Below are 19,439 nucleotides of genomic sequence, written 5' to 3'. Positions count from 1 at the left end.
CTGTTCTTAACCAGATTATCTCCTGTAACTTAGGCAGAATTACTGCTGATATAAGGCCAGAAAAAAAACCTAACTGAATTCCTTAATTAATTTTAAAATTTACAGCTCTTCCAGTATCAATCTTATCTTAAGTATTCATCTTATTAATGAAATAGTTAATTTGTCAAAGAAAATCTTTCTGGATTTGTTCTACTTTTCCAGTTTTACAGTTAACTTCGATCTACCTCTGTCACATCCTAATACTCTTCTGTAACTTCCAAGGGTTCTTGCCCTGAAATTTATGGATTTGTTTTTACTAAAGCACAGTTTGCTTTTATGGTACACAGTACATTACTTTTATAAACAAAAGAGTTTCATTTTTGCCTATTAGCACTTTCAGATGTTGTATTTTGACATATAAATTATTTGTGTACACTCTAAAGTGCATTTTTAGGTGATCAAATGGCAAAAGGTTACTATACCTGGATGATGCTATGAACCAGGAAGATTATGGCAGTTATTTTTTCTTCTGTTCCTTGCCAATTCTACCCTTTCTTTCACTGAGGCTAAAAACAATCTGATAGAATTGAAGCTTTTAGTATAAACTTTAAATTCTTACATATGAATTTTCCAACTGTCCCATTACAGGACAGTTAGAATTATACTCCCATGACAGGAAAATTATTAACTCAGAATCTCTGGCAGTTATAAAGAATTATGATCATCTGCCAACAAAATCCAGCAACCTTCACAAAAAGAGATATCATTTGGCTTTTTTCACTTCCAGAACTAACAGGCTATAAAGTTGTAGATTAAAACGAAGTCCGGTGAAGAAAACACATAGTGAAACTAGAAAGCTCGAACCGTAGTATTCTCCTTTAACAAGTTATTTCATATATTGACATTACATTTCAGGTTATGTCCAAGAGGAAGATTTAAAGGAAGAGGAAGATATAAAGGAGGAGGAAGAAGATGATGATGACAACAACTCAACTGCTCAGCTCCAGGGCAGCAATGACACTGGCACGGATGAGGAACACGAAGTGGGTCCTGAGCAGAAAGGGAACTTCAGTTACCAGAATTCCCCTGTCAGTCATATATCTAACCAGGATGCAGAAAATGAATCACTACTAAGCGATGGTAGTGACCATGTGGCAGATATTAAAAGCATTTGCTCTAGAGAGCCACAGGACCCAAAAAGCAGCGCCCATCCCAAAGCCCAGAACGAAGCACACGATTGCATGGATAAAATGACAGCGGTCTATGCCAACATACTGTCAGACTCTTATTGGACAGGCTTAGGGCTGGGTTTCAAGTTGTCTAACTCTGAAAAGAGGAGTTGTGACAACAGAAATGGAGGGAACAAAGCTGATTTTGATTGGCACCAAGACGCACTGTCAAAAAGCTTACAGCAGAATTTACCTTCCAGACCCGTCTCAAAACCCAACCTGTTCAGCTCGGTCCAGCTGTACAGACAGAGCAGCAAAATGTGTGGAACTGTGTTCACGGGTGCCAGCCGGTTTCGGTGCCGGCAGTGCAGCGCTGCCTATGACACCTTGGTAGAACTAACGGTTCATATGAATGAGACAGGTCACTACCAAGATGACAACCATAAAAAGGACAAGCACAGACCTACCAGCTACTCAAAGCCCAGAAAAAGGGCTTTCCAGGACATGGACAAGGAAGATGCACAAAAAGTTCTGAAATGTATGTTCTGTGGTGACTCTTTTGATTCCCTTCAAGATCTGAGTGTTCATATGATAAAAACAAAACATTACCAAAAAGTGCCTTTGAAGGAGCCGGTACCAACCATTTCTTCAAAAATGGTCACTCCAGCAAAGAAACGTGTGTTTGATGTTAACAGGCCTTGTTCCCCCGATTCCACGACGGGGTCTTTCTCAGATACTTTTTCTCCTCAGAAGAACGCAAACCTGCAGCTATCATCTAACAACCGCTACGGCTACCAGAATGGTGCCAGCTATACGTGGCAGTTTGAGGCCTGCAAATCCCAGATTTTGAAGTGTATGGAATGTGGAAGTTCCCATGATACCTTACAGCAGCTCACGACCCACATGATGGTCACTGGCCATTTCTTGAAAGTCACAAGTTCAGCTTCAAAGAAAGGAAAGCAACTTGTTCTGGATCCTTTAGCTGTGGAAAAAATGCAATCACTGTCTGAAGCACCAGCCAATGACAGCCTGGTTTCAAAATCAACCAGTAAGTCATCTGCAGAATGCATAGCTCCCGCCTCTGAACTGAAAAAAGAGGGTAAAAAAGATAAAGCTGATGATGCAAACAAAGATGAGAAAGCAGTAAAAAATGAAGATTATGAAGACACTCTTCAGAAACCACTGGATCCCACAATGAAATACCAGTACCTCAGAGAAGAAGATTTAGAAGATGGTTCAAAGGGTGGTGGGGACATTTTAAAGTCCTTGGAGAACACTGTCACAACGGCTATCAATAAAGCTCAAAATGGAGCACCCAGCTGGAGTGCATATCCCAGCATCCATGCAGCTTATCAGCTCTCAGAAGGAACTAAGCCGTCTTTGCCTGTGGGTTCCCAAGTACTGCAAATCAGGCCAACGATCACCAATAAATTGAGGCCCATAGCTCCGAAGTGGAAGGTCATGCCTCTGGTCCCTATCTCAGCAAATGTGGCCCAGTGCACTCAAGTGAAGAAGGAAACTGATGACAAGGAGGAGGTACAGAAGGACTATGCTAAAGAGGGCATCCAGTCTGAGCCTGCTTCACTCAGCCAGGGTGAGAGGGAACCTCTCCTAAAATCTGAAGCTTCTGTGGAGCCAAAAAAGACAGAACCATGTCCCTTGAAAGAAGAAGACAAAATTAAAGAGGACAGCGGAAAAGAAAAACCAGTCCTCAAGGAGCCAACAGCAGCTTCTCTTAGTAATGGTTGTGCTGCTGCCAACCATTCATCTGAACTGCCTTGTGTCAACCCTCTCAGTGCGCTGCAGTCAGTACTGAATAATCATTTGGGCAAAGCCACTGAGCCTTTACAGCCTCAATCCAACTCTGGCCCCAGCTCTAGCACAATTTCTATGTTCCACAAACCTAGTCTAAATATGATGGAGAAGCCAGTTTTATCTCCTACTCCAACCCCACCAAGGCCTGCAAGTGTATCCAGGCACTATTTGTTTGAAAACAATGATCAGCCTATTGACCTGACCAAATCCAAAGGCAAGAAAGCTGAGTCAGCTCAAGCACAATCTTGTACTTCTCCACCTCAGAAACATGCTCTGTCTGACATTGCTGACATGGTCAAAGTTCTTCCCAAAGCTACTACACCAAAACCTGCTGCATCTTCAAGGATCCCATCTATGAAGTTGGAAATAGATGTCCGACGCTTTGAGGATGTCTCAACAGAAGTCTCCACTCTGCATAAAAGGAAGGGCAGACAGTCAAACTGGAACCCTCAGCATCTTCTCATTTTGCAAGCTCAGTTTGCTTCCAGCCTCTTCCAGACATCTGAAGGTAAATATTTATTATCAGATCTAGGCCCACAAGAGCGCATGCAGATTTCAAAATTTACTGGACTGTCAATGACCACCATCAGCCATTGGTTGGCAAATGTCAAGTATCAACTTAGGAAAACCGGAGGAACAAAGTTTTTGAAAAACATGGACAAAGGACATCCAGTCTTTTATTGCAGCGACTGTGCGTCTCAGTTTCGAACGCCATCTACTTACATTAGCCACTTAGAATCTCATCTAGGTTTCCAAATGAAAGACATGAACAGGCTGGCTGTGGAGCAGCAAACCAAGGTAGAGCAAGAAATCTCCAGAGTTTCAGTTCAAAGATCTCCTGAAACAATAGCTGGAGAAGAGGACACAGACTCTAAGTTCAAATGTAAGTTGTGCTGTCGGACATTTGCGAGCAAACATGCAGTAAAACTTCATCTAAGCAAAACACACAGCAAGTCACCAGAACACCATTCACAATTTGTAGCAGAAGTGGATGAAGAATAACTCTTAAGGTATGCATGCTCTATAGTGAGTTTTAATTACATCATTTTATGGAGGCTTCGTAAGACATTCATACTTTCTTAAATGTAGGAAAACAGTATAAAATGCGTAATGTACTCCTGCTTCATTAATCTAATTGCATGTACATATCCATTTTATAATGTTTTCAAGTAGAGAGCTTGGTAAATGCATAACCACATTGCCCTATATAGAAAAGTTGATGCTTATTAATATTTTCAAAATAACTGTTTTCCCAGCTCTCACTCTCTTTTTTGTTTCTAAGAATTAATCGTTTCACATCTTATGCACTTCAACATGGAATGCAACAACTAAATTCTACTCTTTACAATGATAATGGAAAAAGCAGAAAAAAAGCACTGAAAACCAAAAGATTGTTACCTCTTTCAGTGTTAACACAACAGTAAATCTGATTTTGATGGGGGAAAAGACAACAATTCAAATGTCAAATTAACAAAATCCTAATTATTCCAAGTTTCTTATAATCTCAAACCGAGCTCAAGAATCTACAAATAACTCCAAAAAGTGTGCATCTAGGAGTTCGGTTATTCTTTTGTTGATATTTGGATATTCAGTTTTGTAAAATATTTTAATATTTTACACTTACTTAAACACTTACTATTGTGAGTGGCCTTTTTTGTCACATCATTTTAACCTATCTCTCTATCATTCCTTTTTTAATCTTTAAGATGTTTAATTATATTTGGCTTCATGTTGGTGAGAGTGCTAGTCAATCCATAAACATCACTGACTTCAGTGCCAGTTTTCCTATAACCTGGGGGGGTTAATGCTTAATTGAGAAAGCAGCTAGGTTTTTTACAAGCTTACTATTTCAAAGACCTGTTAGTAGAATACTTCTACATTAGTGTTGCTATTTTTTGCTGAAAGATACACCAACCGAAGTACTGCCACAACCAATGTTTATAACATGTAATGTAATATTCAGATGACACACAATTTTTGCATTTTTAATTTTACTTGATTCACAAACTTGAATATTCTTGATTTAAATAAATATGCAGAACATCAACTAAAAGTCCAAATAGAAGTTTTTTGTTCTAATGAGTTTATTTCCAGGAAGGCTCTGTTAGTCATTCCCAACAATTTCTCCAGCAGACTCAGGCTCTGCTTCTGTTCACAGAATAATCATGTGCAGATTCAGATTTTCTCCAGTGTGTTCATTACTTGAATAACATTCGGAAAATGAATTCGTCAGACAGTCAAAATTAAAGATGTGTTGTGAGTTGTCACTTACGCCACCTGCTATTGTGGCTATTCTCTGGCTAATTGAGGGTGCAGGCACTTTGAGGATGAATACCCGTTTGTGTGAAGATTTCACATTTGTTTGCTGCAAATATTCATGAAGCTTTAAGAAACACTTTCTGTGTTCAGAGCCAGCACAAGGACTATGCATCACTTAAGCTCCATTAAAAAGGCTACTTTTGAATAATTTAAACCACTAATCAAAGGGTTACTTTGGGATGGGTAATAGAAGCTATTACTATAGAGTATAACGTCAGTATTCAAGTGCAATAAGATTTAAGTTTTGCATACATCTTGTACGTGCTGTCTGTGTTTGACTAGATTTATGCTTTGTCCATATTTTAGCCAACAAAATTCTGTCTAACTCAAAAGGAGTTTGTTTTCTAAATAGGGCTAATACCCTTAAGCTTTTGTTTTAGCATTTTTAAACCAACATTAGAACTCAACAAATAAATGTTCTTTGTTTAACTGACCATTCAAAATCAACATACCTGACAAAATATCAGAAAACTACAAGACATTGGTTACGAAAAATATACCATACTTTGTTTCCTTCCCCACCAGTTAATGATTATTAAGATTCTGACATTCAGTTTTCACACAAGAGATATTAGAGCAAACCAATAATTTGGGTACTATCAGACAAAAGCTATCTGCCAGATATATTAATATAATGGTTATTTTGGCACATTCATGGCTTAATACATGACACATGTTTCAGATTTGGTCTTAAAAGCACCATGTTATTACTAAGAGGCAAACCAAACACCCGCCTTTATAAACATGTTACTATTTCTGAGGATTTGGGGAACAAATACAAGGAAAAAAAAATCTCCAAGGGAAAAAAAAGTGGTTTCTGCATTGTAATAACCTGCACAGACACATCGCAGGTATTATTCAGGTGATATGTGACTACATAAATAAGGTACTGTCCTTCCTGCCTTTGGGTACCGAGAAATTGCTGTCCTCTTAATACTCATCCATTTCTAATTTATATCAAGATGCAGGTTGTATCCTACCTTTGAAAAAATATATTTAAATTGCAATGACAGAGTGATAGCACTGTTATCTGGAACTATAATTTTAGTTGGTATGCATGATAGCACAAATTGTATGAAATGATGGGGTATTTTGGATAGCATTGTAAAGATTTTATTACAGTTTTGGAGCTGTAAGGCTCCTGAAGTTCTGACTATGTTAGAAGTGCGCAGGCCAGAGTTTATTCATATGGTTTCTTCCTGAGATCTGCAAGGAGACTAAATCAAATAACAGGGATTTTCAGACTTTACTTATTCTTACCATGTTATTTTTAAGATTCAGTATACATTTGAATAATAACATAGAGGAGAGCACAGTATTTAGAAACAAGAAATATAAAGCATACTGAGATTCTTAGTATGCATTTGCGTTGACTTCTTCTAGGCGATATTGTAGTGAAATAGAAATACAAATAGAGAAAATATATGGAAATAAATGGAAATAAAACAGTGGAAAGAGTACTTGAAGTATAGAAATACATAAAATACTTTCTATATTTCAATGAAATTTACCATTAAAGGTTATATTTTAAAATGTTAGCTATCATTAAAAATATAAATGAATAATCTGGGTTACTACTGTAGAAAAATGTGTTATGTATATGGATTTATTTTTAAGACCTCTGTGAGGCTGTTTATAAGAAATTTGCTATAAATTCTTCTTAAATGTAAAGACGTATATGTCTGTTTTATATTCATCTTTGGTGTTTTCTTGAATTCTTCTAACTGATATGGGTTTAGTAATATAATGTAAAATTATGTGTAATATACAACAATCAGACGTCTCTATTCTCTTTCATTTAACCCACTTCAAATTTGTTTTTATTGCTATTCTTCAAAGAAAACCCATGAACATTAGGGAACATGGCTTTAATTAGAAGCAATTTGTATGTTGACTTATACCTTTGAAGAACATTTGTTCATTTTTTCAACTAAATTAGAATTTTTATGTTGTCCTGAGAAAAAGTACCAGTCAGAATTGTGTTTCTCACTTTAAAGTCAGGTGAGATTGGCTATAAACTGGATGGTAACTGAGGCTCTCTGTAGTCTTATCTACAACTTTTTATAGAAATAAGTCTCTATAGAGTCAAATTTACCAACTTGATTGGGGAGATTTCTTTTTCAAAAGACCCTGATAAGTAAACAAGCAGCTACCTGAGATGAACTAATTTGAAAGTAAGGCTGCTGCAAAACAAAAAAATGACTCATAATGATAAACAGTTTTTCTCTCTGTTTCCTCCTTTGTCTTTTTTTAACCATCAAGTTTAAAGCTTCTACAGTGCTTTTTTTCTACTTTATAGGAGACAACTGACATTCTGTGGTAAATGGAAGAAAGAGCAGAGCAGAACTGAAAATCCTCTAATGCACTGACACTAACTTGCCCTCTATTGTTGAAAATGAGCAGGCAATCATGATTGTTCATCAAATGGCTCCTAATGCAGTTAAAGCATTCAGCTATAATTTCTCCTTGCATTTATAATTACTGTCATAGACTGCACACCTCAGTGAGCAGATTAAAGCTATAAACTATTTAGCCGTAGCTTTAAGATGAGGAACTTGATTTGTCTGGCAGCAGTTATTTGTTAGAGAGCTTGACACTTCACATAAAAATGACTCAACTTGATGAAGAACAATGCAGTTTAAGCAATGCAGTGATTTTAAATCAGTCATTATACCACGCCCTGTAAGAATTGCAAAGCAATTTGTTAAATGATATATAGGACACGTAGATAACTGTATGTGTTAAGTATACCAAAATAGAAGATTTTTTTCTTCTGTGGATTTTATTTTCTCATCCCTCTGAAATAGTAGGAGCTGCTCTGAACATCATGTTCCACTATTAGCCAATAATGGTGTTACATGGGCAAGGACAATTGCGTGAATTAGTAGTCCAAAACTATATTTTAGAGAATTTAGCTTGCTCTTCATCTTTCATTTCTTGTTAGCAACAAACATTAAAAACTGAAAGACCTTTTCAGGAGAATCAGACATGCTGGGACGTAGCTGCCTGCAGTTGTGTCCACCATGATTTTATAAACAGAGTTTACCAACAAAACGGAGGGTTCTTCTCACCACATCACCAGCCAGAAAGAGAGGGTTCATTGCAATGGAAGCCTTGATTATTCAGTTCAAATGGGACTTTTTTCTGACAACTTCTTGTTGGAAAATGATGACTTCTCAATGGTAAAAAGATTCTGTGGGGAAGTCCCATTTTAGGATAGACTTTTGTTGGGATAAACTGGGTCAAATTGCTGAACACCATAAGAGGAGACAGGGGAATAGGAAAGGAATAGGTTGACCTTTCCACTGTGCTGCAGGAGAGACACAGAGCCCATCCTCAGCAAGGAACGACCACTAACCCATCACTCCTCCCTCAAAATAGTCCTGTTCTGGTGAAGCCTCAGTTCCCCTAATCCTTTGAAATATATCACTGTTTCTCCAAAGTGGTAGATCAGGATATTTTTTTAATTTAGCATTTTTAAATCTTCAAAATTTTCCTGGATAGCATTTTTTCAATCTAGCAATAGTCCTTGTAAAACCAGTAATAGTGTGTTCTTGGCTTCCCTGACAGCAGGGTCAGGCCAGATGATACATCAGAATGTGTCAGCACAGATATATCAGTGCAGATTTACTTGCTTTTTATGAATACTACAGGTTGCTATTAAGATCAGTATTATTTAACATTGCATTAGTGCATCCAACCCACTAGGTCAACCCATATTGTTTCTAGGCTTTGTATAAGCATACTGTATATGACAGTTCCTGCCCCCCAAAGGCAGGAACTCTTCTGCTCACAAAGAAATAGCAACTTTTAAGTATTTTGACCAGATTTTAACTGACCTTGAATAGCACCTACCTCCTCAAGCATTCAGTATTCATAAGGATATCAAGATTTTGCATTCTCCTTGCTGTGTCTGATATTATTAAATGCTACAGCCTTCATAATCTATAGCAGAACATTTTTACCCAGTGAGATTTCAAAGGAAGGGTATGTGAGTCTTATTTATACATTTTACACCTCAGCAATCAAATCGCAAAGATCAATAACAAAAGGAAAAGACATGAGCAGTATCCAGCCCTCAAAAGCACCTTTCAATAAAAATAATGTAATTTAGCAGGATGATCACTCAGTGCAAATATGATGGAGCACAGATGGAAAATGAGGAAAATTATAGATATGGCTTTATGGGAGGAGGAAAGGAGGAAGAGATTTTTCACTATTTATTGGGATAATGAACAGATAATTCATGATTATTAAGCTGTAGTCTTCAGGCCTCATTCTGCCATCTCTTCCCATCTCCTCAGTTCAGAACTGGGTCAGTTTGTGCATCTAGACATGGTCCATTGGCTGAGGAAGGATCAGGCCTTTACACTAGTTTTCACATGTCAGCAGAGTCGTGCAGGATTTACACCGGTGCAGCTCCAACTCAGGACCCTGTCTGCGAGAAGAGGAATGAGGTAGAACAGACAACGTGCAGCACAGAGCTTACGTCTTACATGGGACGGGGTTTCTTTTTCAAGAGCATCTCACCTTCAGGAAAGGGGCAGCAGACCCTGGGGTTCCAGCCCATGCGAACACTAAGACACTGCACCAGCTAGCAAGATCACAGCCCCTGAGAGAGCCGAGGGGACAGATACTCATCCTGCCACCTCCCTGTGTCTGGAGAATTGCATTTTCCTGAGAGCGTGAGTTGGCCAAGCCCTCGAAGCTGTGAGGTGGCAGGAAAGGTTTCCTACACTCAAGTTTGCAAGAGGGATCCTGGTCTGGGGTGCAGTGTTGGCTCTGTCGGCTCTCCTCCCTGGCAGATGGACAGACGGGATGGCCGCGGGCATGGCAGAGGCCGGGCAGCCAAGAGGAGGGTGCATCAGGGGTCGGAGACAGGGGGAACGGCAGCAGCTTGCTGGAGTGGAGGGAAGGAGGGAGACATGGGGCCAGGAGGGGACTTGTTCATTGTAGTAAATTTACGCAATCCCTTTATTAAAACAAAACAGTTCCTCCTCCACTCCCAAATCCCTCCCTGCGAGCACTCAGCGCCAGCTCTTCTGCCAGGGGTCAGCACATGCAGGAGTGGGGGAGGGAAGGATGGGGGAGTGGAGGAGGTTGTCATGTCTAATGAATACCCTGAATGTATCGAGATATATATTTTTTTCATTTCAGAAAAGGTTCCATTAAGAGGGAGACAGCCCTAACATGTGCTTTGGCCCCTCATCAGATTTATGAGTATTTGCTCTGCTCTTTAATAGGAAACTCTGCAGCAACTGCCACCTTGCCTGCTCTCCCTGAGATACACAGTGGCTTCTCGGGGAAATGCACTTCATTATTAATGTGAATTTGTACGTTTTTATGACACTGCTTGGGGGAAGGGGCAGGCAGAGATTTCCTGGTGATATATGCTCATTTCTAACCATTTATTGTCCCAGACAATTGAAGAACAATGATAAACATTGTTATAGAAAGTGGAGGGTGCCACAGTGACATTTTTGAAGGGAAAGGAGAGGTGGCTAGAGTGGCTTTGATGTGGTTGTTTCCCTCCACTCCACCTCCTCCAGCAGCTGCGTCAGATGAAGCGACAGAGCGCTCTGTGCGGTGGCAGTCGCTGCCTCCCCTCCCTCGCCTTTTCTCAGGCCAGCCAAGACCATTTGCTCGGTGCTTTGCTACAGTGGAGGGGGGGCAGGCGAAGGAGAAGGAGCTCGTCCTTTGGGAAGACTGTACTGCAGAGGATCACAGGCCTCAGAGTGAACGGATGCTCAGAGTCCCCATGCCCCTGTCCCCCAGCAGTCTCTTTTCGATTTATTATCAAGTGACCAGCATGGAAACTCTGTGCACACAGCAGCAGCTGCAAGGCAAAGCAGGCCAGGAAGAGAAAGGCGAGGGTACGGGTATGTGGTTCACCAGGGCGTTCTCAGCATCCTCCAGTTTCCTTTTCTACTGCCACGTTCATCCATGATTAACACAGCCACGCAAGAGCTCCAGCAGGTGACGAAAACAGTGGGCTTGGGCTGCATTGGAGAACCAAGAAAGTTCAGCCTTCAAGCTCACCAGAAATAGAGAGATCGGGAAGGCCATGACCTCCATGTGCTTTTTTGTTCCCCTCTTCCCCTGCCTTTCGCAGTAGTGCTCTGCACCGTCTGGTGAAGGTCGAGGTCATGTTACACTGCCTGTGCCACGCAGTCCCTCAAGCTCCAAAAGCCCCGGTGCTTGAGGGAGCTTCCTTGGTCCCCGTTGGGATATTCGCTCTCTGCATCCCTGCCAGGCTGAGCTTTCTCTGTGCCGTGGAGCCTGTAGCCTCGAGCTATAAGTGAACGATTGCCGTGTTTTGTGTTCATATTCTATTCCCTAGCCCTAAGTATGCACAATCCTTTGTAACAGGAGATGTGCCCGACAGCTGAACGCTGCTAAGACTTTCTTTATGACATTTTTCTGCTCTTCTCGTAAAGCTGAATACTAGTGAGGTAAGAACATCAGAGTAGCCATGCAGGGTTAGGTCAAAGGTCCATGTGTCCATGCTATCTCTGACCATAACCAGTATGAGTGTAAGAACAGGACAGATATGTGGTGCCATTCCCAGAACACTCTCCCAGCCTGCAGATTTACAGTTCAGGGACTTCTTCACCTGGAGGAAATTATTTCCCCCTGCTCCCAGAGCTGCAGAGAACATGCAAGAGGCCTTCCTGATAGCTGCAGAAACTTGGGCACAACTGTGACGCCTCTTGTGGTGAGCTCTGGATGTTCCCCATCCCAAGACAGAGAGCAGAGGATGTACAAACTAGCCCATGGCAGTCAGAGCCAGGCTGAGCCTTCACACTTGCTCTTTGCACATGGCTGAGGAAGGAACCACACCCAGAGTGCAGAAGTGATATCAAGCCCCCAGACCTAAGGGCATCACACTTTATTCCATTCTCTCTTCAGGTTTCCCTGGGAGTTTTCCATGATGCAACAAAAATGCCACCCTCAAAAGATTTCTCTCTCAACTGTATGCAGAGCAGGAGTCGCAGTCTTACTGCAGAGCTTATACTAGCATGGACCAGTAATTCAGAGGAGGCAAAACTGCTTGTTCCGTTGCACGTGGATAATACTAGTTTGATCCCTTCTGGGTTTGCTTTCAGCTTTTCTAAACCTCCAAAGCACTCTGTGTGCAGACAAAAGTTTTTTTCCCCTCTCCTCTTGGAGAACTGTTGAAATCTCAAATGTGAAACTGCTGTTTGCATAGTCATTTAATGAAAACTCACAAACACTCCCCATTTCTGAAAACCCCCAAGTTTATACCATGAGCCACACAGATTACCTGAAATTATTTATCTCAATACATGTAACTGATATCCTGGTGTAGTGCACAGCTGCCAGTAGATATCCCCATCACACAGCTCCACCGCTCGACTTCTCTCCTATTTCAAGCCAAGGTTTAGAACCTTTCTGTCCTGTTCCCTGTCTCTGCCCTCTGACACTCTTCATGTGATCTCTGTACAGTCTCCCTGTAGCCATGTGTGCATCGGTGCTCCAAGCACAACAGTGGCTACACAACACTGACTATATTTCTGTGGGCAAGACAAGCTACTGGCACTGATCACTGTTGGGACTGCATCCTCATGACTACCAACTTTCTTTACAGGGCCATTAGAAAGACTGACATTGCCTTTTACCCACCTCTTGATCTACATCCCAAGGGGCATCACATAAGAGTCTTTCTGTGATATGACAATACTGTGGCCTGTTTCTCCTTATGTTCATGTGAAGTGAACACACTGCTCTTCCGCTGGAGAAGGGCAAACTTAATACTTCCTTCATGCTCGCTCAGCTCAGGGGTAAACAGCTGCTTGTGGATCAGTCTTCAGTGCAGCTCACCCTAGACTAGACATACACAGACAGATAGGCTGTGGGTGGGCTTCCAGTTCAGTAATTCACTTCCCTCCATAATCCTATGGAGCCCTAATCTGTTGGCCTTGGTTTTTTATGGTGCAAGACCCAGGTTTGTCATCCAGGGAAAAAACGACGGGGGAGGTAATTCTGTTTATTTGATCAGTGTTTTTTTAAAACATCGTCTGTGCTCCCAGGAATTATGTGGTGGCCTTCTTCTATAAATCACAAATGCACAAAAAAATAACTCTCAGTATTTTTCCAAAGAGATTAGGGTGAAAGTTCCTACACTCATATTTCATGTCTGGAAAAAAATATCAACAAGAGTGATAAGTATAGCCAAAATGAGTGTAAAAGCACACCCTGTCATTTGTTTTCCATGTGCCATATGTTTTCTGAATCCTGCACCTCCCACATACAAATTGCATGCAATAATGTGGGGTGCACACATTACTCAGGATTATTTAGTTAAGCCCTGCCTATATGGAGGAAATTAACTTAAATAAAGTCAAGCCACTGTGCTTTGTTTTGGTTTTTTGCTTATTCTGGATTCATAGAGTAGAAAATTAAAGATCCCACTGTGCCAGGCTTCATGTCATTTGGTTTTAATTTAATTCATCTCTTCAATTCTCCCTGTTTCTCCTTCTCTTTGAGTATCATTGGTAGGTGGTCCAAGCATCAACCAGAAGATTTACTAGCAAGACTGAATGTATGAACGCTATGAACACATTGTTTTTCCCTATATGATTTAATGACCTTTTTGGCATTCCCATGGCTGTTGAAATCTTCCATAATAATTCCCTTTGGCAGCCAAAGCTCCTGTTGATCAGGTGAAAGCTGATGCAAATGTCAAATGTCAATAAATTTGTAATCCATAAATGTAGTACTTGGTGCTGGAGTGAGACAGCGTTAACCAGAGTGCAGCAGGAGACACCTAGGATATGAGCTACATCTTACTGTGAACAGAAAACAGACAGGAAAGGAATGCCACCTCCAAAACCTCTCCATAGCCAAGCTCTTTTCCTTCTCCATACTCCCTATTCTCCCTGCGTGTTTTCTGAATTGCTGAGCTTTGCCAAAAGAGGGGTTTATGGCTTGCTTTTGGCAGAGTCTGGTGATGCAGATTCTGTCCCTTGTTCTGCTTTTGACTCATCGTGTGAGGTTGGGATTTAAATTGTCTGTTTCTAAAGGAGCTCTTTACAGTTCAGAGGTTTTGGAGGCTTCAGAGTTTGATCCTGGAAATGATTAGTTATGCAAGATATTCCAGTAAATTAACAAGACCACTTATATAACTTAGGTGTTGCAGGAATGAGTCATGACTCATTTATAGTTTTAAGATGCTTGGAAAGGGCGAGCCATGTACGAAGCCTGATTTTATATACAATAAAGACATAAGAACAATCACATAATTTCCCAAGAGATTTTCTTAAGGGCCCTCCACTTTGACCTTTGGCTCTGAAAAGCTCCAGTTTGTTTGACATTGAAAAAAAGCAAATGTGTGAATACAGTGCCATGAGCATTTGCACTTTGAACATGCTGGGGCGGAACACAGCTGAACTGGAAAAGGTTGCAACAGCTAATGTACTGGGAAAATATAACAGAGGCATTTACTTAATAACTCAACTAATTCCTTTAGCTCACCTTGTAGAGATTTAACCTTTGAATGAGAGAGTCCCTAGTTCAAAATCCCGTGTCTCCTCTGTCCTCATGTTAATTTTTAAATTATATATCATTGTTGAGAGGCCCTTGTGTTGAGCATTACAGGCTATTTTTCATGTCTAAAATGGGGAATTATAACTGAACATTAGCTACCGGCTATAAATCACACAGAACAAAGTGGCATCTGCATCTACTCAGTAACAAGAGTGGGAGAATTGTAACTTACTTAAAATGAGACAGGAAAAAGGACACAAACGCAGTAGTAGAGATAATTGTGGCTTGAGAAAACTAATGGTTCTTCCAACTGTGATGCTCTGGACTCCTCTTCTCTGGAGCTCTCCACAACCAGCGTTTTAAGTGCACGGTCACAGTAGGAGCTCAGTCAATCTGGAGGGCAAACGCGGAGCTGGAAGCTGTTTCGCACCCCCCTGCCATGCCACCTAGCATGCTGTGGTCGTGCTGGGCCAGGGCTGGGGTAGGGGAGAGCCTTTTCACAGCCTGGAAATAGCACTTGTCTCTTTTGCTCTCCCCATCGCCATCCTCCATCAGCAGGCATGAGCAGGCAGTGACCACAATTCCCTCTCCCTGGGATATGTTGTTATTTCTAATTGTAGCTAAAGCCCAGGTAAGGAGGAGGCAGCACAAGGCAGTTAACAGAGCAATTATCGAGGCTGCTGGGTACAGGCTGACCAGCTCCTTCTCTGCTGCTCAGCTTACAGGGCAGGAAACCCCACTGCTCCTGTGCGTTTCTGAATGGCCCACTAATGATACAGTGTCGTGGTTTAAACCCAGCCAGCAACTAAGCACCCTGCAGCCACTTGCTCACTGTCCTCCTCCCAGTGGGATGGGGAGGAGAATTGGAAAAAAAAAAGTAAAACTCATGGGTTGAGACAAGAACAGTTTAATAACTAAAGTAAAATAAAATATAGTAATAACAATAATAATAAAAAATATAATAACAACAATAATAATTGTAATGAAAAGGAATATAAGAAAAGGAGAGAAATTAGACCCAAGAAAAGACAAGTGATGCACAATGCAATTGCTCACCACCTGCGGACCGATGCCTGAGCAGTGATCTGCCCCTCCCGGCTAACTCCCCCCAGTTTATATACTGGGCATGACATTCTATGGTATGGAATATCTCTTTGTCTAGTTTGGGCCAGCTGTCCCGGCCGTGCTCCCTCCCAGCTTCTTGTGCACCTGCTGCTGGCAGAGCATGGGGAACGGAAAATCCTTAACTTAGGATAAGCGCTACTTAGCAACAATTAAAACATCAGCGTGTTATCAACATTATTCTCACACTAAATCCAAAACACAGCACTGTACCAGCTACTAGGAAGAAAATTAACTCTATCCCAGCCAAAACCAGGACATATAGTGTTACCTTAAAAGACAGCAAAGTAAGCTGAGCGTGGCCTCATTCTTGCATTTGTCTCTGCTGGCCCTTCTTCTCCCTTTTCTTTTCTTTTTTTTTTTTTCCAGTTCTTTCCAGTTTCTTTTCCAGAAAGCTTCCAAGATCACTCATGTCCTCATTGGCGTAAGCAAGACCCACTTGTTTCCCTGTGTCACTGGAAATTATTTGGTCCCTTTCTAAGAGAGAGATCATCTTGAACTCTGTACAGCACCTTGCACAGTGTGGTCTTGTGTCTGCTATTGGTTTTGGACCCTAATGCATCAATAGCATAAATTTAAAAAAACCCAACTACACATGTTTCAGCCTAAGTTGCCAAGGGTCTCCCAGGATGTTTGTTGCTGCCTGTTCCTTCAGATATTCCTCTTTCTGGGGGTCATGCACCTTCATCTGTACAGCACCAGCCACTGGAGCTGCTTAACAAACTACCTGAACTGAACGTAGCCAGGGACTTAGGATTAGTTCTCCCTGCAATGCAGGTCTCTTCTTAAAAAGAGTACAGATCTCCACAAAGAGATTTTGCTGAAATTAAAAGATTTAGGTTTCTTTCATAAGGGACAATAAAGAAAGCAATTTTTACAGCTAGGCCAGGTGAGTGTCCTGGCAGGAGGCATTCGCTCCGGAGCTGCCACCAGGACAGGGGTATGAGGAATCCTCCTGCTGCTGTCTGGTGAAGGTGACCTGCTGCTTGATGCGAGGTTCTTTTCTGCTCCCTTACTCAGTGTCCCAGTCTGGAAAGTGGGTGCAGTGTTTCCGGGATTAAATTCAGTAGTCAATACTTTACGTCCCTCACAGCTTCCTAACAAAGCCTGGCCTCGCTCCAGCACTCCACCCCTACACAGTGGGCTCAGAGGCAGTGGTCCCCAAGCGGGAGGGGTTTGTTCTGTGTGTGCAGTGCCAAGCACAACGGGTTTCTGGTCCAGGACTAGTCTCTGAGTAACAGTAATTGTAACAGGTGCTTTGCTGATTAGAGGCAAACTTAAGAACATTCTTAAAAGCTTTGCAGAACGGAGGCCTATGTGCTGTATATTTATTAGGCTGTTCAGCAGTAATTCAGACAGCTGAGAATTGTTGAGGACCTGGTCTTTCTAATTGTGTGTCTAAATCATAGTTTCACTGTGATTCAGAGGTACTAACGTTACAGTCTACACAGAATGGCTTAGGCTATATGGTCAGATTCCTGCAGATGGTCAGTTTGTATCATAAAATTTAAAATTACAACTTGCACCATAAAGCTACTGCCTCAAATTTATTATATATTGCAGCACAACAAGCAAATTAATACTAGATGCAGTATATGCCTAGACATTAATGTGAGCAGAGGATGAAATATTCTCCTCCCAGCTCATTGGTAGATGTTGCCTTCAGAGCAGAACTGAACTGCCCAGAATCACCAAAGAAGAGGAAGTCACCAAGAGTGCAGTCCAGCGTGATGCTGGGCTCCCTGGCTCCAGGGACGTGGGAAGGACATCCCACGCCTTGCGGCGCGAGGCCCCAGGGCTTCTGAACTTGCAGTTCTGCTCTGTGCATCACGCATGCAAGAGCTGAGCTCTCAGCAAAATCTTTTTATTATTCGTCATAAAGAATCACAGCTGTGAAAAGCGAACTAGGGAAGGAGAATGGGAACAGGCAGGCACTCTCCCTTGGACCGATGTAAATCAGGAGTAACTCCACTGCAAGCCCGCTGAATTATGTTGTTGTCACTTGGACATCAGACCAGAATCAACCCCTTTACCTGCAATAGATGAGTGAAATATCTTACAACTGTGTGTCCAGGAGCCTGCTAAGCTTCTTGCAGAGTTGCTGTCAGTATGCCCAGGGCAGAAGCATATTTTTTTTCTTACTGTTGTACATAAGGGCTCTGCTGCAGCCGACAACATGAAATGTGTTAGTTCGGTTTGTTCAAAATGGAGTGTGTTTGTTAAGTGTTGCCTCTTTGATGTTGCGCTGCCATCTCCATCTTTGTCATCATTGCCCATCTTTTTCAATCTAATGAACTCAAACCATCAGTGCAACTTAAGTTCGGCTGTCTGTTCTTGCATAGTTAATATTAAAAATGTACTAACAGTGTGGCTGCGAAATCAAATTATGCACATAAATATGCTGGCATAGCAGAGGAGGCGGCAGAAGCTGAAGTTAGCAACATTGATGCCAGTTCACATTTGCAAATCAACCGTCAATCTGTCATTAAACATGTTATCAAATGATGATAAGTGTATGCTTCTTGCTTGCATTGGCGCTCTTATTCCCGATGTTGATGTGCATTAATGGGATAATGTGCATTAACATAGTCTTGCTTGGATGAACACAAAACATTTTTTATCCGTCTCAGTTTGTTTCCCCCTGTGGCCCCCAAGTAAGTGTTTTGTGTTATCAAATTGCCAAAAAATGGGAAAACACATTACTTTTAATTAGCAAAAATTTTGAGACATTATTTTTTTTTAATTTTTACCCAGACTATCTCCTGTGTGTTGTCACTCGAGGTGGGGGAACACACAAAAAAAACATTCCGCTGCCTTCTTTAAGTAAAACGATTAATGTCAGAAACTCAGAGACTGACAATTATGTGCTGTCTTAATGCACTGGCCTTTCATCTGCAGTCCTTGCTTTTGACACGAGTGATGGTTTCAGTGCAGCGATATGAAAGGCAGGAAAGAAAACCATCTCAGGCATTCCCAGCCCATTGTGTGGTGCCGCACTCAGACATGGCAAGCAGTCCTTGAGCTGGCTTCATTTAACAGTTTTGCATACAAGCCGGCAAAGGCTGTACCTAGAGATTAAACAAAAAGCTGAAGAAGAGCGGGGCTGCTCGAGGAGGGAACCAAATTTCTGAAGTAACTTCCCACGCGTTTGCGCAACTCCTTTATCCCCTCCCACAGGGCGCTGCATAGTCAGGGCTCCACTCACGCTACACGCTACTGGTAAACGTCCAGGGAAATAAAAAAAAATCCTCATTGGAAAGAACAAAAAGTGACTGAAGGCATAAAGCCATTAAAAGAGCCTGGTTATCACCCCACAATAGACCAAGTGCCTGCCTGTCTCACAGGCTCTGCCAGGGCAGTGCCCAGGCAGTGAGGGCTCGGCTCATCGGCTGCCCAGGGAAGGCTGCATTGCCCTGGGAATGATTTGAACAAAAATAAACAATAGTATTTTTGATTATTGCTTCTATTTAGATTTGAGTTGTTTACCCAGGCTTTTCGAAAAAGTTTAGGTGGAGCTCCACTGGAGCA

General features: G+C 41.6%; 1 protein-coding gene across 2 annotated transcripts in view; it reads left to right on the top strand.

Annotated features, from left to right (window-relative positions):
* Positions 1–19,439, top strand: part of TSHZ2 (teashirt zinc finger homeobox 2) — a 233,038-nt gene that overhangs the window by 137,626 nt on the left and 75,973 nt on the right. Inside the window, exon 2 of one of the 2 annotated variants that reach the window (XM_030009543.2) lies at positions 895–3,846. In XM_030009543.2, the coding sequence (XP_029865403.1) occupies positions 895–3,846 (2,952 nt within the window). Of the gene's footprint in view, positions 1–894; positions 3,974–19,439 lie in introns of both variants that reach the window. The other variant, XM_030009542.2, reaches the window with a different exon arrangement.

Source organism: Aquila chrysaetos, chromosome 3 (genome assembly GCF_900496995.4).
Source record: "Aquila chrysaetos chrysaetos chromosome 3, bAquChr1.4, whole genome shotgun sequence".
NCBI classification, from domain to species: domain Eukaryota; kingdom Metazoa; phylum Chordata; class Aves; order Accipitriformes; family Accipitridae; genus Aquila; species Aquila chrysaetos.
This window is presented reverse-complemented; position numbering and strand designations above follow the sequence as displayed.